This window comes from Castor canadensis, chromosome 3 (assembly GCF_047511655.1).
Source record: "Castor canadensis chromosome 3, mCasCan1.hap1v2, whole genome shotgun sequence".
In the NCBI taxonomy this organism is placed as follows: domain Eukaryota; kingdom Metazoa; phylum Chordata; class Mammalia; order Rodentia; family Castoridae; genus Castor; species Castor canadensis.
This window is the reverse complement of record NC_133388.1, coordinates 196,172,666-196,193,396: the sequence shown is the minus strand read 5'-3', so window position 1 is coordinate 196,193,396 and position 20,731 is coordinate 196,172,666. Positions and strand designations below refer to the sequence as shown.

The 20,731-nt window shown below is 42.5% G+C and overlaps 1 protein-coding gene across 3 annotated transcripts in view; it reads left to right on the top strand.

Moving 5' to 3' along the window:
* The window catches only part of Trappc9 (trafficking protein particle complex subunit 9), a 541,325-nt gene that overhangs the window by 85,705 nt on the left and 434,889 nt on the right, over nucleotides 1–20,731 (top strand). For all 3 annotated transcript variants that reach the window (XM_074069279.1, XM_074069278.1, XM_074069281.1), the window contains one exon: nucleotides 20,256–20,382. In XM_074069279.1, coding sequence (XP_073925380.1) covers nucleotides 20,256–20,382 — 127 coding nt within the window. The remainder of the gene's footprint in view (nucleotides 1–20,255; nucleotides 20,383–20,731) is intronic.

The window sequence follows — 20,731 nt, the reverse complement described above, 5'->3', positions numbered from 1 at the left end:
CCAAATGCCTGGCTTACTGGTTGAGATGGGTCTCACTTTTTTGCCTGGCAAAAAGTTAGGAGAACAATGATTCTCCTGATACGCACCTCCTGAGTATCAGGGATTGGAAGCCTTACCCGTCACACCCAGCCTTATTTTTTCACTTTTTAAACCCCAGCCTAGCACACAGTCTCGCTCATGGGGGCTCAATAAATGTTTGTTGAGTGAACTTGCCTGGTTTGTCTCTGTTTTTATTTTATTTTATTTTTTTTTCATTTTTCTTTTATTATTCATATGTGCATACAAGGCTTGGTTCATTTCTCCCCCTTGCCCCCACCCCCTCCCTTACCACCCACTCCACCCCCTCCCGCTCCCCCCCTCAATACCCCGCTGTCTCTGTTTTTAATTCCTCATCACAGTGGAGTATTGGTACCTGTCTTCTTGCCGTGTGTGAGTAGAGACAATGGCTTTAAAGAGCCTGACACAGAATGTAGACCCAGAAGGACTCAGAAGGAGCAGTGTTGCCTTTGCCTATGATGTCCCAAAGAGCACTTCAGTACATGCTGCTCTTAAGTGAAGTCTCCTGGTTTTCTGCTTGTATGCATGTGCCTGTCCATCATGGGTGGTCGAGTGACCTTGGACAAGATACTGCTGTATAGAAAGGAGACAGGGACACTTGATTCCAACAGAGAACCAGTGCGTGGGCTGTGCTCTTCAGATGCAGGCAGATCTGGCTTTGTTCCTGGCTGTTATACTTATTAAATGTGACCTTTGATGATTTATCGACTTTGCTGAGCCTGATTTCCAACTGTAAAGTTAAGAAGTTCGCATCTGGTTAGCTGGAGGGTTATCAGAAATAATGAACGTCCACTGCCTGGCATAGTGCTGCTCCCGTAGGGCTCAGCAGATGTTGGGGACTCACTTATTTCACCAACTGGATAGGGAGCTGCTGTCCCACAAAGCCCCCCAGCGCCATGTCTGTAAGCTGTTAGTGGGGATCACTGAACATTAGAGCAGCAGAGTAGCCAGCAGAAGGTGTAGAAGATGCTTCCCACAGGGCTGTCAGTCAGGTGGCGACACATGGGGGTTTTTATTTTTGGCTAGGCCTGACTCTCATCCTTAGCTGACCAAGTTTCTTTAAAAGATATTTATCTCAGTGGTATACTCATTTATTGCTCAATGTGGCTTAAGTGACAAAAATGTAGGTATCTCTGTATCAGGAATATGTCACTGTAAGACAAGCGGGATTTCTGGATGTTGAATTCAAGCCAGCATGAGGTAGGTGGTAGGGTCTTCACTTGGAAGTACTGATTCTGAAAACCAGAAGCATCTGGAAAAGGCTGCACAGGTATGGGGGATGGGAAGAGGAGGGGGACAAGGGAGACTAGGACTGTGGTCTTGCTCAAGATCTGCTGTGGTTTTCTAGACAGAGGACTAGAGGAAGATTCTGGAGTGAGGCTTTATCCTCATTATCCTTCCGTCTGTGACCTTCTTGTCTCTCTGGCCTTCAGTTTCTTTCTTGTAGCAACATAGGAGCTGACTTAACACCACCAGGGCATGTGTATCCACTCACTGAGTAACCTTGTGTTAGATGCTGAACCTCAGATCTGATGTAGAATCTTGAGTCTGTTCATATTTGATGTCACTTCCACGAGAGACGTTTAAGATCCACTGCAAACATTTACTGAGCACTGCTGAGGACTCCTAACCTGGGATTGTTACAACCTTGGCTTTCAAAGAGTTTTAACCATGACCTGTAGGAGAAAATACGCTGTGTATACAGCCAAATGTTTCATGCCGCTGAATGGCGCCCATTCTGTTGTGTGTGACATGCTGGGTAAATCTGCTTAGGCTGTGGAAGCAAAGTGCCATCCATGTGCTGCTGGCTTCCTAATAGACATTTGTTTCTCCTGGTGCTGGAGGCCTGGAGCTTGAGATCAAGCTGTCACCAGAGTTAGTTCCCTTTGAGGCCTTTCTCCTTGGCTTGTAGACAGTTGGCTTCTCAATGTGTCCTTCCTCTGTGTGCATCTGTGTCCTAATCACCTCTTTGTAAGGACATCAGTCACATTGGATTAGGGCCTATGCTAGTGATCTCATTTAACCTTCATTATCTCTTTAAAGAGCCTGTCTCCAAATATGGTCACAGTGTGAGGTACTGGGGTTTGGACTTCAACACTTGAATTTGGGGGACACAATTTAATCCATTCCATGTACTATAATATGGCTTATTCCTGTTCTGTGCTGGCCTAGTCTCTCACACCCACCCTGTCCCAATCCCATTCCATTCATGGGATGCTCGTCAGTACCATGGAATTGATTTTTTAAAAATTTTATTCATATGTGCATACAATGTTTGGGTCATTTCTCCCCCTCCCCCCACCCCCTCCCTTTGGAATTGATTTTTGTGTCCAGCAAAGAGGTGCAGTGTGTTGCATCCTTGCATTACTATTTTCTTTTTCATTTTTAATTAATTTTTTCCTGGTACTGTGGTTTGAACTCAGGACCTTGTGCTTGCTAGGCAAATACTCTAGACCTTTTTTGCCCAGGACTAACCTCAGACGGAAATTCTCCTGTCTACGCCTCCTGCATTGAGATCACTGGTGTGTGCCACCACACTCAGCTTGTTTGCTGAGATGGGAACTTTTTGTGAGGTTGCCCTCAAATTGTAATCCTTCCAATCTCTGTCTCCTGAGTAGCTGGGATTAAGTGTGAGCCACCGCCCCAGCCCCTGGCCCCTGCATTACTGTTTTAGAAGTGATAGTGGAGTTGGAGTGGAGCTGATGCATTTGAAATGAGTCAGAGCGCACCTCACTAGTCTCTCGTGAACCTGGCCCCTGCTTCTTGACTTCGCTCACATGGGAGGCGTGCTGGCAGAATGCAGTTGGTTGGCCCATGTAGTATCTGCTCCAGTGGTCTGAGAGAGAAAGAAGGCTGCTTAGGCTCTCTTGGATGTCATTAAAACAAAGATTGAGGCTAATTAAAATTAATAGTATTTTAAAAAAAAACTTCTAAGCGTCAAGGATCTATTTAAGGGGAAGAAATGGCATGTCCCTTGGTAAAACAAGACCTGAAGCCTCTCTTTGGAAGGCCTGACTTCCTTTCTTTGACTATCTGTACAAATGAAGAAGACTTGTACTTGGTCCCCACATGACTGCCCTGTGCCTGGAGGCCTTTCCAGAATACCTGTGCTAGACTGCAGAGGGCCAGACCTGGTGAGCTGGCCTTGGCTGTTTGTGAACAGCCCTTAGGTCCCTGGTATGTGGCAGATGTCAATCTCCCTAGAGGGCTGGTGTGAGGAGGTATTGCGTGGCTAATGCACGAGACTGGCTAGCTGCCTGTGCCTGTGGTTTCCATGGCCCCATACTCTCTGTCACTGTGAAAATGAGATTCACGAGGTGTTTAAGGGCTTGCTTAACAATTCAACCAGATTTTAGGCATTTTCAGGGAGGATTTAGTGGAACTGGTGGAGCTGCAAAAATCTAGGGATGTCTGACTTTGAAGACTTTAGTGTGTGTTTGAATAGTCCCAATGGTGGTGTAAGAGGCAGGTCAAGAGGTATGAGGAGAGTTCTGCTTGTGGCTACAGATGGATTTAGAAGAAAGGGAGCCAGTGTCAGTCTCATCAGAGTCCCCCAGAGGTCAGAGCAGGGAGTGCAGAGGCTCATAAGGCTGGGATTTCCAGCTCCCACAGGCCATAAGGTCACTTGTGAGCCTGGAGACAGTGCAACAGGAACAGAAGCAGCATGTCACCTGCTCAGTGACTAGCCTTGTTGACTCTGACATGATTGAATGACTTGGGCAGTCATGCTCTGCTCCACACTCCACGCTTCAGGAGCTCTGTTATTAGCTGCCTCCTTATCACACGTCTGGCTCCCTCTGTTCTTATATTGTGGTTTTGATTAGAAGTTCACACAATGCTTGCCATTCACTACATTTTGCCCACAGTAAGAGTCTCAGAACTAGTGGATCCTGTGCACCTACTGCTTGCCCCTGCCCCTGCCCCTGTGTGTGTGGACCTGGGGGACTTGGCCATGTGCTTTCCCTTTCCACCTCCTCTGTTCTCAGCCTAGTCTGCTTTCTGTGGCTCCTGTGTCACAGCTCTGGCATGCTCAGCTTGATTAATTAATTTTCTTACTTGTCCAGCTAGTATTGTATTTATCTTTTGAAAATTATTCTGTATTTCTTCAAGTGTAGCATCTTTGAGATGCAGGGTGAAAATGAGCAGCCTTTGCCTTGGGCCCATGAGTCAGGAGAATGCATGCCAAAGTAATTCTTCAGCACCTTCTGAATGCCCAGCCCTGGTGTATATACTTTGATGTGCACGGATGACATTCTCCCTTTCACAGTTGTCAGATGTGGGTGGCAGTGATGGTGAAGCTTACTTTATGGGGACAAAGGAGAATTGTTAACATGCCCTGGCCCTCATGAGTGCCTGGAGGAACAGGGATTCCACCCTGGCCACCGTGCTCTGGAGCTTGGCACTGGAGCTGGTGTCCTTGTCCACTGCCCTTGATTGTCTGCAGCGGGCCAGCTGTACTCATTGGATGTGGGATCCCATTGCCTGACAATGACAAGAGCCAAACTCACCAAAGGCTACGTCAGCTGGCATTGGCTGCCACACCTCTATTTTGTCGCTGCACCAAGGAGGTTATCTATCAACTCATATGTGGTTATTTGTTTGAAAGATGAGAATTGGATGAGATAGAAAATGTCAGATTTAATTTATTCAGCTACTCCTTCATTTCACTGCCAGCTCATTACTTTGCTACTCAGCCCAAAGAAAATGCATTAAAAGTTTGCCATTCATCAGTGTCACAGTAGATGGGTAACTGGCCGGGTGACGCTGTGTTGATCTTAATGAAGTGGACCTCAGTGTCTCATTTCTTGGGGCTGGGGAGGCAAGATGTGAAAGAAGTGGTACATTTCCACATACTTCAGTGGTCCTCTGTCTTGACATTGCCCGTCTCTCTCTCCCAGCTCCACACCAACCCTCTGGTTAGCTGTAGAGCAGAGAGGCGTTGCCAGAGGCCAGTAGGACTGGACAAATCCAGCTGGATGGCAGCTGCTCCTAGAAGTGGTAGAAATATCTGTGGGCAAAGTATTGTAGTATTGCAGCTTGTGACCATCATGTCTTAACATCAGAAAGGTCTTTCACTGTAAATGCTAAGTACCATGACTTCAGGGACATGACTCGGGAGCTTGCTTATATCACTCATGTCACCTTAGGGAAGGAAACTGAACAGCTGGAAGAGAAGTTTTGGTTTCAGAAAAATTATGAAATTAGTTATATATCCAAGATAATAATTTGTTATGAAAAAGGTTATTAAAAACAAATTATAAAAATGGTCAATGAAGACATAAATTTAAAATACTCCCCAAATAATGTATACATTTTCTTAGCAAATGCAGAAGCAATAAAATAAAATAAAGAGAAAAAATGTCATGCAAGATGACATTTGTAAAAAAAAAAAATTTAATTCTGATAAAAAATACTCTTTCAAGAATTATGGTGAGGATTTAAGAATGATGATCTCAGGCCATTCAAAATATGATTTTTTGCTGATGAGTTTATATAGTTAGACTTCCATTCCTGAGCTCTGGGCTTCAGCTTCCAAATGAAGACTGGGTTTGCCTCCTGAATGTCTCACGGGGTCTGAAAGACACCGCTGCCCTTAGTTGAATTCATTATCTTTCCTCTTATTTAGGGGTGTCATCATTTTCCTACTCTTATTTATTTATTTAATTATTCATATGTGCATACAATGCTTGGGTCATTTCTCCCCACTGCTTACAACCCACCCCTCCCCACCTTGCCCGGCCCCCTCGATACCCGGCAGAAACTATTTTGCCCTTATCTCTAATTTTGTTGAAGAGAGAGTATAAGCAATAATAGGAAGGAACAAGGGTTTTTGCTAGTTAAGATGAAGATAGCTATACAGGGAGTTGACTCACATTAATTTCCTGTGCGTGTGTGTTACCTTCTAGGTTAATTCTTTTTTTTTTTTTGTTTTTTGATTTTAATTTTTTATTATTCATACATGCATACAATGCTTGGGTCATTTCTCCCCGTGTCCCCACCCCCTGCTTTACCACCCACTCCGCCCCCTCCCTCTCCCCTCCACCCCCTCGATACCCCGGCAGAAACTATTTTGCCCTTATCTCTAATTTTGATGAAGAGAGAGTATAAGCAATAATAGGAAGGAACAAGGGTTTTTGCTGGTTGAGATAAGGATAGCTGTACAGGGAGTTGACTCACATTGATTTTCTGTGCGTTTGTGTTACCTTCTAGGTTAATTCTTCTTGATCTCACCTTTTCTCTAGTTCCTGGTCCCCTTCTCCTATTAGCCTCAGTTGCTTTAAGGTATCTGCTTTAGTTTCTCTGCGTTGAGGGCAACAAATGGTAGATAATTTTTTAGGTGTCTTACCTATCCTCACCCCTCCCTTGTGTGCTCTCGCTTTTATCATGTGCTCAAAGTCCAATCCCCTTGGTGTGTTTGCCCTGGATCTAATGTCCACATATGAGGGAGAACATACGATTTTTGGTCTTTTGGGCCAGGCTAACCTCACTCAGAATGATGTTCTCCAATTCCATCCATTTACCAGCGAATGATAATATTTTGTTCTTCTTCATGGCTGCATAAAATTCCATTGTGTATAGATACCACATTTTCTTAATTCATTCGTTGGTGGTGGGGCATCTTGGCTGTTTCCATAACTTGGTTATTGTGAATAGTGCCGCAATAAACATGGGTGTGCAGGTGCCTCTGGAGTAACCTGTGTCACAGTCTTTTTTTTTTTTTTCATTTTTCTTTTATTATTCATATGTGCATACAAGGCTTGGTTCATTTCTCCCCCCTGCCCCCATCCCCTCCCTTACCACCCACTCCGCCCCCTCCCTCTCCCCACCCCAATACCCAGCAGAAACTATTTTGCCCTTATTTCTAATTTTGTTGTAGAGAGAGTATAAGCAATAACAGGAAGGAACAAGGGTTTTTGCTGGTTGAGATAAGGATAGCTATACAGGGCATTGACTCACATTGATTTCCTGTGCGTGTGTGTTACCTTCTAGGTTAATTCTTTTTGATCTAACCTTTTCTCTAGTACCTGTTCCCCTTTTCCTATTGGCCCCAGTTGCTTTAAGGTATCAGCTTTAGTTTCTCTGGATTGAGGGCAACAAATGCTAGCTAGTTTTTTAGGTGTCTTACCTATCCTCACCCCTCCCTTGTGTGCTCTCGCTTTTATCATGTGCTCATAGTCCAATCCCCTCGTTGTGTTTGCCCTTGATCTAATGTCCACATATGAGGGAGAACATACGATTTTTGGTCTTTTGGGCCAGGCTAACCTCACTCAGAATGATGTTCTCCAATTCCATCCACCTACCAGCGAATGATAACATTTTGTTCTTCTTCATGGCTGCATCAGTGGTGGGGCATCTTGGCTGTTTCCATAACTTGGCTATTGTGAATAGTGCTGCAATAAACATGGGTGTGCAGGTGCCTCTGGAGTAACAGTCTTTTGGGTATATCCCCAAGAGTGGTATTACTGGATGAAATGGTAGATCCATGTCTAGCTTTTTAAGTAGCCTCCAAATTTTTTTCCAGAGTGGTTGTACTAGTTTACATTCCTACCAACAGTGTAAGAGGGTTCCTTTTTCCCCGCATCCTTGCCAACACCTGTTGTTGGTGGAGTTGCTAATGATGGCTAGTCTAACAGGGGTGAGGTGGAATCTTAGCGTGGTTTTAATTTGCATTTCCTTTATTGCTAGAGATGGTGAGCATTTTTTCATGTGTTTTCTGGCCATTTGAATTTCTTCTTTTGAGAAAGTTCTGTTTAGTTCACGTGCCCATTTCTTTATTGGTTCATTAGTTTTGGGAGAATTTAGTTTTTTAAGTTCCCTATATATTCTGGTTATCAGTCCTTTGTTTGATGTGTAGCTGGCAAATATTTTCTCCCACTCTGAGGCTGGTCTCTTCAGTTTAGAGACCATTTCTTTTGATGAGCAGAAGCTTTTTAGTTTTATGAGGTCCCATTTATCTATGCTATCTCTTAGTTGCTGTGCTGCTGGGGTTTCATTGAGAAAGTTCTTACCTATATCTACTAACTCCAAAGTATTTTCTACTCTTTCCTGTATCAACTTTAGAGTTTGTGGTCTGATATTAAGATCCTTGATCCATTTTGAGTTAATCTTGGTATAGGGTGATATACATGGATCTAGATTCAGTTTTTTGCAGACTGCTAACCAGTTTTCCCAGCAGTTTTTGTTGAAGAGGCTGCTATTTCTCCATCGTATATTTTTAGCACCTTTGTCAAAGCCAAGTTGGTTATAGTTGTGTGGCTTCATATCTGGGTCCTCTATTCTGTTCCACTGGTCTTCATGTCTGTTTTTGTGCCAGTACCATGCAGTTTTTATTGTTATTGCTTTGTAATATAGTTTGAAGTCAGGTATTGTGATACCTCCAGCATTGCTCTTTTGACTGAGTATTGCCTAGGCTATTCGTGGCCTCTTGTATTTCCATATAAATTTAACGGTAGATTTTTCAATGCTGGCTATAGGTTTGTCATATATAGCTTTTGTAATGTTTAGGTACTTTCCTTCTATTCCTAATTTTCTTAGAGCTTTTATCATGAAATGGTGTTGGATCTTATCAAAGGCTTTTCTGCATCTATTGAGATGATCAAGTAGTTTTTGTCTTTGCTTCTGTTAATGTGGTTTATTACATTTACTGATTTTCGTATGTTGAACCACCCCTGCATTCCTGGGATGAAGCCTACTTGGTCATGGTGAATAATCTTTTTGATGTGTTGTTGAATTCGGTTTGCCATTATTTTGAGGATTTTTGCGTCAATGTTCATTAAGGAGATTGGCCTGTAGTTCTCCTTTTTGGAGGTGTCTTTGCCTGGTTTTGGGATAAGTGTAATACTGGCTTCATAAAATGTGTTTGGCAGTTTTCCTTCCCTTTCTATTTCGTGGAACAGTTTAAGGAGGGTTGGCATCAGTTCTTCTTTAAAGGTCTGATAGAATTCAGCAGAGAATCCATCAGGTCCTGGACTTTTCTTTTTGGGGAGACTCTTGATTGCTGCTTCAATTTCATTTTGTGTAATAGATCTATTCAGGTGATTAATTTCCTCTTGGTTCTGTTTTGGATGATCATATGTATCTAGAGATCTGTCCATTTCTTTAAGATTTTCAAATTTATTTGAATATAGGTTCTCGAAGTAGTCTCTGATGATTTCCTGGACTTTGATGGTGTTTGTTATTATCTCCCTTTTTGCATTCCTGATTCTACTAATTTGGGTTTTTTCTCTCCTCATTTTAGTCAGGTTTGCCAGGGGTCTGTCGATCTTGTTTATTTTTTCAAAGAACCAACTTTTTGTTTCATTAATCCTTTGTATGGTTTTTTTGGTTTCTATTTCATTGATTTCAGCTCATATTTTTATTGTTTCTCTCCTTCTATTTGTTTTGGGATTTGTCTGTTCTTGTTTTTCTAGGAGTTTGAGAAGTATCATTAGGTCATTGATTTGGGATCTTTCAGTCTTTTTAATATATGCACTCATGGCCAGAAACTTTCCTCTCAGGACTGCCTTTGCTGTGTCCCATAGGTTCCAGTAGGTTGTGTTTTCATTTTCATTGACTTCCAGGAACTTTTTAAGTTCCTCTTTTATTTCATCAATGACCCATTGTTCATTAAGTAATGAATTATTCAGTTTCCAGCTGTTTATATGTTTTTTGTCTTTATTTTGTTGTTGAGTTCTAGTTTTATTGCATTGTGATCAGATTGTATGCATGGTATAATTTCTGTTTTCTTATATTTGCTGAGACTTGCTTTGTGCCCTACGATATGATCTATTTTGGAGAAGGTTCCATGGGCTGCTGAGAAGAATGTATATTGTGTAGAAGTTGGATAAAATGTTCTGTAGACATCAAGTAGGTCCATTTGATCTCTTGTATATTTTAGATCTTGGATTTCTTTATTGATTTTTTTGTTTTGATGACCTATCCATTGATGATAATGGGGTGTTAAAGTCTCCCACAACCACTGTGTTGGAGTTAATATATGCTTTTAGGTCTTTCAGGGTATGTTTGATGAAATTGGGTGTGTTGACATTGGGTGCACATTAAGTTGATAATTGTTATTTCCTTTTGTCTATTTCCCCTTTTATTAGTATGGAATGTCCTTCTTTATCTCATTTGATCAATGTAGGTTTGAAGTCTACTTTGTCAGAGATAAGTATTGTTACTCCTGTGTGTTTTCGGGGACCATTGGCTTGGTAAATCTTCTTCCAGCCTTTCATCCTAAGCCTATGTTTATTTCTGTCAGTGAGATGGGTCTCCTGTAAGCAACAAATTGTTGGATCTTCCCTTTTTAATCCATTTCGTCAAACTGTGGCTTTTGATGGGTGAATGAAGTCCGTTAACATTAAGCGTTAGTACTGGTAGGTATGTGGTGATTCCTGTCATTTAGTTGTCTTAGTTGTTTGAAGGTTTGATTGTGTGTACCTAAGTTGAGGTTACTCTCTACTGTATTGCTTTTTCTTTTCCTGTGGTTTGGTGCTGCCTGTCCTTTCATGGTTAAGTTGGGTTTCACTTTCTGTGTGCAGAATCCCTTGAAGAATCCTTTGTAGTGGTGGCTTTGTGGTCACATATTGTTTTAGTTTTTGCTTATCATGGAAGACTTTTATTGCTCCATCTATTTTGAATGATAGTTTTGCTGGGTAGAGTATCCTGGGGTTGAAGTTATTTTCATTCAGTGCCCAGAAGATCTCACCCCACGCTCTTCTTGCTTTTAATGTTTCTGTTGAGAAGTCTGCTGTGATTTTTGATGGGTTTACCTTTATGTAATTTTTTTCCTCTTACAGCCTTCAGTATTCTTTCCCTAGTTTGAACTTTTTGTTTTAATAATGATATGTTGTTGGGTAATTCTATTTTGATCTGGTCTGTTTGGTGTCCTGGAGGCCTCTTGCATCTGTATGGGAATATCTTTCTCTAGATTTGGGAGATTTTCTGTTATTATTTGGTGATTATATCACACATTCCCTTTGCTTGCACCTCTTCTCCTTCTTCAATGCCCATGATTCTCAGGTTTGGTCTTTTGATGGAGTCGGTGAGTTCTTGCATTTTCTTTTCACAGGTGTCGAGTTGTTTAATTAATAGTTCTTCGGTTTTTCCTTTAATTACCATTTCATCTTCGAGTTCTGAGATTCTGTCTTCTGTTTGCTCTATTCTGGTGGATTGGCCTCCGTTTTGTTTTGCAATTGTGTTTCGTTCTTTTTTTCTGAGGTTTTCCATATCCTGTGTCATTTCCTCTTTAATGTTGTCTATTTTTGCCCTGAGTTCATTTATCTCTTTATTATCTCTATAAAATTCTCACTGAATACCTGTAGTATTTCTTCTTTTAGATTATTCATGTGGGCTTCATTGGATTCTTTGGCATAGTTTATCTTCATTTTGTTGGAGTCTGGATCTGAGTATCTGTTTTCTTCATTTCCCTCTGGTTCCTGTACTAATTTTTTGCTGTGGGTAAACTGGTTTCCCTGTTTTTTCTGTCTTCCTGTCATTTCTCTTGGTGTTGTTATTGTCCCTGTATTGTGTGCAATTAAGTATTTTCTAGCTTGTAATAATAACAATGGTCATATTTGAATGGAAGGGAGAGGAGATAGAAAGCAAAGAAGTTAAAGGAAAAGGGAAAAACAAATAAACAGGTAGAAAAAAAAACAGAACAAAGAAACAAATAAAAAAAGTTCCAAAGATATAAACAGTGAGAGACAGTGTACTAATCAACCGTAAGCTGCAAAGGCATTAGAGAGACAGAGAGAGGATTCAAAATAAAAAAAAAAAAATGAGAAAAAAAAAATCTCCATGTTCAAATGTAATAAAGTTTCAGTCTTAATAATTTTGGTGTTCGTCCCTCGGCCTCCAATCCTCGAGATGGTGCCTCAGATGTTGTTTTGTAGTTGTCTCATCAAAGGGGAAAAATAAAATAAAACAAAACCACACAAAACAAAGAAAAAACCCACAAATTGTCCCAAGTTCAAATGCAATACAGTTTCAGTAAGTTTTTCAGCATGCAGGTGTAGTTGGGTTGTTTTCTCATCAAAGGTAGGGAGAGAGGAAAAAAAGAGTCTGGAGACATGTCTGTGAATGGTATCTGTGGCTCGCCTGCCCACTGTTGTCAGCCTGCTGTTGCTGGAGGCATTATTTATGCAGATCTCTGGGGTGATCTTAGCACTCACCTGGACCCACAGGCTTTGTTTACTCAGTGTTGTGTGCACGATGCCACTGCTCCAAGCTTTCCCCTTTCCAAGCTCACTGGGGGAGGTGACACTGTACCCGCTTTCTCAGGCTGGCGTGTTTATTTACAGCTCATGTGGGAAGTCGGTCTTCCCCCATCTCCTGTGGAGTTTTCCTCCCACCACTGCTTTTACAAACTTTCCCGCTCCTCGTTGCTGGGCGTGTGCCACTGCTCCTGCCTTCTCTGGCCCAGCTTGTTTATTTACAGTTCTGTGAGGGATTCCCCTCCCCCCCCTTCGGTGCTCAGAGCACCGCACCCTATTTGCTACGTGTCTTTATTGTTCTTATTGCTTATTACTCAGTTTCTCTTTTTTTCCCTGGGTGGGGGCGGTCTGTCCAGGGAGCTATGCTGATCTGGCCCAGGGTTGTCTGTGGGAGTACTGCGTACCGCTTGCTCACCTTGTCCACATCTTCCCAAGCCGTCTGTGCGCGGGAGTCTCATGGCCCGGTGGCCCTCCTGGTTTCTTTTCCTACTCTTAACTTAAAACTTGTGGAATCATCCTTGTGTTGTTCTGCTTATCCTGTTCATTACTTAGAATGTGTGTTCTTGTTTCTCCTCAGTGCTTTGTGTTTGCTGGGAAGTGCTTTACCATTTGAGTCATACCCCAGCCATTTTTGCTCTGATTATTTTTGAGATAGGGTCTTGGTTTCTTGCCCTGGCTGGCCTGGACCTTCCCTGCATAGCTGGGATCATAGGCTCAATTCACCATGCCCAGATTTTTCCATGCAGACTCAGTCTTGCAAGTATTTTTGCCTGGGCTGGCTTGGAACCATGATCCTCCAGATCTCAGTTTCCTGTGTAGCTGGGAAGACAGGTGTATGCCACCCCACCCATTTATTGGTTGAGATGGGGTCTTGCGAGCTTTTATTATTTTTTTCTTTGCCTGTCCTGGCCTAAATCACAACCCTCCCAACCTCAGCCTCCCAATCAGTAGGATTATAGGCTTGAGTCACCACATTTGGATTGGAATGTCCATTCTAATGGTTGAGTTTATCTCTTTGGAATTCCTTTTCTACTTTTTTCAGTAACAGCCCTTGTTCAGTTTTTAAGTTTGTTACTTGGATCAGTGCAGTAGACTCTTAACATCAGGTCCCGTCTCCTGCCTTTGCTCCCTCCAATCCTTTCTTCGGATTGAAGCCAGAATCATCTTCTTGGCATGCAAGATAAACAGTCTCTTTAGAAGCTGCAGTGAGTGCCCCTGTCTGTCTGTTGAAGTCTCAGCTCCATCCCAAGTACATTCATGATTTGATTTACACCATCCTTTTAGCCTACTTTTGTACTTTCACCATCTATATAATCTATGTTTCATGTATATTGGGTATGTTTTGTTCTTTAGACCTATTGTCTTCATGCTATTCCTGTTGTAGTATGCTTTGTTCTCATACTGTCTGTGTCCTTGGCTATTAAATTAATAGCCTTTTCTTTTTCATGTTCTTCTTGTCTTACTTCTCATCATTTTATTATGTTGTGAGAGCAGTATTCCTATCTTTTCCCTCACGAGATTATAGACTCCTTGAAGACAGGGACCATGTCTTACTTGCTTTTTTCTTTCATAGTCCGCAGTGCTTTTATCCTGAGAGTGGTCAGTATGTGTGGAACTAAATTTATTTAACATTGTGTTTTTCTAGATTATTTTTAAAATTGTATTAACCAAGACCCCTCCAGACAAAGAATGAGAAAAAGGAATAAGAAGTCTATACCAGTATTCTTGAAGGGATGGGAAGCCAGCTGAACAATGTACGATGAGGATGGATGTTCAGTATTTGCCTGTTAAGTAAAATATGAAGCAGTGTTAGAAGAAAGAGGGGTGCTGAGCCCCTTGCAGCTGAGAGGCTGTGCTAGAGAGGTGACCGGCACCCAGGACCAGAGTAACTACTTCTGGGCTTCAGTTTCCTCCTCTGTAGAACAGGGGTAACAAGGGCTGTTGTTAGCCTTACTCTATAGAGGTAACTAGCCTTGTATGGTAAGGTTCGGGGATGACTTAGTGACGTGATGTGTGTGTCTGTTGCTGATGAAGCTCTTGTTTCTGAGCACTGCCAGGAACATCTGTGTGACACCAGGAGAGGCTGCGGATTGCTTTACCGTAAGCTACTGCCTCAGGGACATGAGGGAGCCCCAAAAGGTCCTCGCTCCCCTGACATCTTGTAATACTGTGCTCTTCATTCACAAGGAGATGTACAAACAAACCTATGTACTTACACAGAGACTCCAAAAGCACACATCTGGGCAAGGACACTCTCTTTAGTAATTGGTTCTGGGAAAGCTGAATGTTCACATGTAAAATGATGAAATAGACCTTTGTCTCTTACCAGATACGAACATCAACCCAAGATAGATTAAATTCTTAAATGTAAAACCCCAAACTGTAAAACCATGATAAGTAAACATAGGGAAATGCTCTGTGACATTGGTGTGGGCAAGAAGGACTTTTTGGATAAGAACATGAAAGCAGGGACAACAAGAAATAGAAGATCATACCAAACTAAGAAGCTTCTGCAGAGCAGAGGAAGCGACTCCCAAAGTGAAGGGGCAGCCTGCAGAATGGGAGAGAAATTTGCAAACTCTCCATTCAAAGAAGACTGAAACCATGATTTTTCTTCTAAAACTTTTTGGAAATTCAGTTTTATGTAATTAAAAATTATTTTTATTATGCAAATAATGTAGGCTCCATTTAGAAATCTTGGAAAACATAAACAGATAGGGGGATTATGCATAATACTGTGTTTTCTTTTGCATTGTGTTTTATTCTTTTTAAAAGCTATATTCATTTTTAAAAACTGAATTTACTTGGGAAATATAAATTTGTACCCTGACTTTCCATATGATGTGACAGACATTTTCCATGTTATTGAAGGAGTTTTTAAAGTATCGTTTTAAGTGACCTTGTACATTTATGCAATGTGCTGTTGTTACATGTCCTGGTTTACCTGACCATTACCTCTTAGTTGGATGTGCAGATTCTATTTACCAAGTCTTTACTTACCTTTTAGGTATGCTTTTAAGACCTTTAGAGATGTTTAAAATTTTTCTAGGTAGTGTTTTAAGTGGATAACTATATAATGAGCTGCTGGCTTAACATACTTGCCTTTTATTTTGGTAGACTGTGTTTGTATGCTTGAGCGTAGAGAAATATTTCATCTCTGGTCAACTTGATTGGTTGCTTATCCGGGACTCCAACCTGTCACTAGGTAAATTAAGTGAAGAACATATAGAAAGTAATATCCACGGGAGCAGTTGATGTAGCTCACTGTAAGTTTATCTAAGTTCACAGTGTTCTGTTAAGGAGAAGGTTTATTTTCTTGTTTCATGACAGGTCTTAGATACCTCTTTGTCTGTGACACCATTGATCTTTATAGTAGAGGCAGGTGACTTTTCCATTCTTTGCAGGTGGACTATTATGCTACCCAAATGTAGATATCAGGGGAAGAAAAGCTAAACCTATTTTTCTTGCTGTGTCAGATGCTCAAGGCAGGTGTGGTGGCTCATATCTGTCATCCCAGCACTTGGGAGGCTGAGATGGGAGGACTGTGAGTTTGAGGCCAGCCTGGGCAACGCAGCAAGACCTTAATACGGCAAGGTGCTTAACTTTCTTAACTTTCTGTACGTATTGGGATGGCTATTTCAGGATATCTGTGCCTTGCTTATAAGTCGGGGACAGTCTGGGTGGGTAGTGTGACAAAATTAGAAAAGCAGAAAGTTTGAGCTCAGAGATCAGAGTTTGAATGTAGTGTGACTAATCTCAGGAAAGTCAAATCCTTAAGTTGTCCCTCTATAAAATGGGCACTGTGACACCTAAGGAGTTTAGTCTGTACAGTAGAACGAGCATTTGGATTGTGGCTGAACTCTGAGCCTTCTTACTCAGTGTGACTTTGGAGAGAACTTGGTTATGGCAGATCCTCAATTTTCTCCTCCCCACAGTGGGCCAATGATCATGTCCTACTCCCTGGGTAAATGTAGGTGCTCAGTCAGCCTGTGTAGGTGTGGCTCTGACTGCATGCACTTTACACGCCACTTGCCACCTCAGGGCCAGCACCCTCCACCCGACCCCATTCTCAGCTTGTTTCTCTTGAGGATCACAAAGGACTGCTTACCTCGAGAGTGTGGCCACCCTAGGGGACCACCCACATTTATCCTCACCTCTCCTTTCCAGAAGAGCTCCTCTCCTGGCTTTCCAAGGCTCACCACAACCTTGTAGCATGTTTCAGACCCACTTACTAGTCCCTTCTCCCTCCCCGCCCTTTACCTTGGCGTTTCCCCAGTGTTGTCCTTGACCCTTTATTTTTCTTTTCTCTCTCTCTCACACTTTACAAAATGTTGTCTTTGCTGATTTTCCTGGGACTCAGGCATCTACCCTGTGCTCAGGGTGATGAGTTTCCCATGATTGCTTAAAAAGAATTGGTATTCCTCCAATGATGAGTATAGTGCTCCGTAAATGTCAATTAAAGGAAGATGTTTGCTAGTTTGTTCAAATCTTCTGTATCCTTATTGATTTTTTGTCAACTTAGTCTTTCAATTATTTTAGCAAAGGTTGTTAAAACTTCCAACTTTAGAAAAATTTTGAATCTCTTCCCTACCTCCGTCCCTCCCTTCCTCCCCTCTCCCTCCCTCCCTCCCTCCCTTCTCCCTCCTTCCCTTCTCCCTCCTTCTCTCCCCCTGCTTTCTCTATCTTTCATATTTAGGTGATAATGGAGGTTTGAACTCAGACCCTCATGCTTGCTAGGCAGGCACTGTACAACTTGAGCCATATCCCCAGCCCTGTTTTTAAAAATACATTTTATTGTACGTATTTGAGGCTTACAACATGATATTATGGGATGCATGTGTCTGTTTTTTTTTTTTTTTTTGGTGGGATGGGGGTTTGAATTCAGGACTTTGCACTTGCAAAGCAGGTACTCTACTGTTTGAGCCACACCTTCAGTCTGGTAAAATGGTTACTGTACCGAAACAGATTAATATCTCTATCACTTTACACAGCTACTTTTCTTGTGCCCAGAGCAGCCAAAATGTGCTAATTGAGCAAACGTTGCTTCTCATGTCGTGCATTGTCCCTCCTGTATTTCTGCTGCTTTGTGTCCTCTGACTACATTTCCCTATTTCCCACCCGTGGTAGCCACGGACTCATTCTCATTTTTGTGTCTTTGAGTTCCTTTAAAAAACATTCTACATATCAGTAAGACTATGCAGTATTTTTTCTTTGAGTTTCTGGCTTATTTCACTTTGGATAATTCCCTCCAGGTGCATCCATGTTGTGGCCAATGACAGGGTCTTTCTTTTAAGGCTTGATAATATTCCAGTACATTTAGTGGACATTTAGGTTATTTCCACAGCTGATTGTTGTGAGCAGTGCTGCAGTGAACATGGGAGTGTGAGGTCTTTATGCAGTGCTGCTTTCCTGCCCCTGGGGTTCTTGTTGCTTAAGAAACCCCTTCCTATTTGCTGTGATGCAGTTCCACTCTGTGTTTCCATGGATGATGTTCCCTGGTTTCCTTTTCACCACATCCTTGCCAATGTCACTATGTTGAAGGATCACCAATGTTCTCATGAAAGCAATTCAGGTGTCAACTCTGGTTTCTTTTCCTGTAGTACCAGGAAAGTGTAATTTGATAGAGTCACATATGTACTTTTCCCTTGGTATTCTTTTTCCTTTTTTTCTTTTGCCCTTAGTTCTCCCTTCCCCACCCTCCACCCCCCAATTTGGAAAAGAAACCAAGATGTATGTCTTTCTCCTCTTCCTGTTCTCTACCTGTTCAGAATACCATAACTGACTTAATGCAAACGTGGCTGTCTCAGGCTATTACTTAGAAGCAATGAGAATAAACTGTGAAATTATTCTGTTCTGGTGTTCATGCCAGTGTCAACTCTTGAAATGCCAAATGGCCCATGAATTGTTTACAATCAAAAGTTTTGCTGATCACATTTTCTGCTTCTGTAAAGAATGTTATAATTAGGTGACAGCTAGTTTTCATTAAAAATGTTCTCTTGTCTGCAGACTTCTTTAGTTTCTGGGGTAGAAAGAATTGCTCTCAGGGGCATTAGGTGCTCTGAAAGCATTGTTGGAAATGCTGATCAAGATGAAATGAGCTATATTGATTTTTAGTGAAATAAATGAAGGAGTTTTTGCCTCCCATTGACCGAATCATTTACTCTAAGAGTACTGGCATTTATCACAGCTTTGTGTGCCACATGGAACAGATGGCAGCCACACCAGGGCTTGTGTTCTTTTACCCGTGTTGTGATAGTATGGAGTACCCATGGTCAGGCCTCTTTTGCTGGGTCAGGAGGACCTGGTGTCCTTTGTTCTTTAGTGTAACCTTGAGAAAGTCATCTCATGACCTCAGCAGAGGCTCTGCTTCCTTACCTTGCTACATGGGGGGTGAACTTTCCAACACAGGAATTCTGGGGACACACCACAGCCATGGCTAAAATGAAACTGTATCTGACAGGAGTCGCCAGGTACAACAGGTAAGGTGTGCCCTGCTGTAGTCATGGGGACAAGTGAGTATTGAGGTTCCCTACCTCCTGAAATCCTAAAGTGCAGTCAGAAGGACCCCTGATAGAAAGGTCCAGTGAGTTGCTGTGTGCACCCAACTGGTCAGGGACACACCCCTTCCTCCCCAGCAAGGCTGCTCACAGCTTAGGCAGCTTACATGCTGTGTGACTTCTCTGCTAACTTTGTGAGTGGCATCACACACACTTCCCTCTCCATTCATTTCCCTCTCCATTTTAGCAGTGTTTTCTGAGAGTGTGGATGGAGCTGGTATAATTCAAGCTAATAAGACACCTGAGCCCTAAGTGTTCTACCCAACATTAGGCAAATTAGATAATTTGCATGTGATCAGCTCGAGTCCTCTGGGAGACTTATCATCTATAAATTGAAGATGATTTGATTATTTAAAGAATTTTTCATATTGCAGGTTTGCATTACTGTGATGTATTTAAAAGTGATTTTGCTCACTTTCCTGTTCCCTAATGAAGGCTGCTTAGGCAGAATATGCCAGCCGCCTGGTTTCCAAGTCAGCCTGTGCCTGAGGTCTAGCAAGTCCTTACTGTGATCTCTGTTGTCTGTGGTCTCAGCCCAAGGGAAGTTCTGGGCCCATTCTGCAGCACTTATCTATCTTCTATCCATGCCCTGTGTTTTCTTTGTTTTTTTTTTTTTTGCCCAGGCTGACCTGAAACTAATGATCCTCCAGATCTCAGCCTCCCAGGTAGCTAGGATTATAGGCATGAGCCACCAGTGCCCAACTCTTTTCTTAATTCTCTAAAATACCTGAGTGAGAGGACCATAAACATTAGGGCCAAATGAGGAGCTTCAACAAGCCACTCCCTTCACTTTGTCTCAGATTTTTCATATGCAGTATGGGGACAGTACTGCCAGCTGTCCTGAATTCTTAATTGCCTGAGACTACACCATGAACATTAGGCAAACATTGTCACTACCACCTATGCCCTCTGTGCTGCCCCCATCCCCTCAGCCCACTGCCTGTGATGGAGATGGGCGAGGAGCAAGTGGTCGAATCTTCTCATGCTCTATATTTGCATCAGAATGTTGACCTGTGATTATTGCTTCCCTGTCTGTCATAGCTACACTGCAGTTCCCCAGGGACAGGTCCTGTCACTGTATGTGATGCCTAGTAACTGCTGGAAAGATATTGTTATGAAATATATGGACTAGGAAGCCCAGCCTACTGACTTTCTTGGTGTGGTAAGGATTTATTTTTTTCGGCAGATGGATACCTCCTAAGCATAGTAACAGATTCCATTCATGTCCATAGGCCCTTTAGGGGAAAAGTGCCAGTGATTACTCAGATAAATGGACTAAAGCTTTGCATTGCTGTTGTTCCTGCTGGTCACTGCCTCTTTGTTTTTGCTGAAAGATTGGCTTCAGTGGACTGGCATGGATTGCTCTGAATTTAAAAAAAAAAAAAAAGAAAGTTGTTCACTTTGGCTTTTCTTTAATCACCCTGTTTTGTTTTTATTTTCTCTTTAGAAAAGAAGGATGTGACTCAAAGCCTGGAGAACTATACATCCAAGTGTCCCGGGACAATGGAGCTCATCACTCTCCCAGATGGCCTCACGCTGCCCCCGGTGCCCTTCACTAAGCTGCCTATTGTCAGGTGAGACTGCCGTGTTGTTGGTGGGCAAGGCACGCCGTGCTCCAGGGGGCTCTCCTTGGCTGGATTCTGCACAGCGGCCTCTGGGGAGCTCCGTTTCTGTTGGCTGCCTCTGACTCTTGACCTTGTGGAGCTGACCACATTCCTCAGAACTGTTGGTGCCTTGTAGTTGGTGCCTATCAGATGACAGAGCTAAAGGCAAATGTGGGCTTTCTGTTCCATGTGCGTTGGGCCACCAGGCTGGGCCAGTCCATGTCCCTGTCCCCTCAGAAGTGCTCACTTACCTCTCCTCTCCTGGGCTCCAGTGCCAGCTGCCCAGAATGGGCGGCTCCTTTCCTGCTTGCCATCTTGC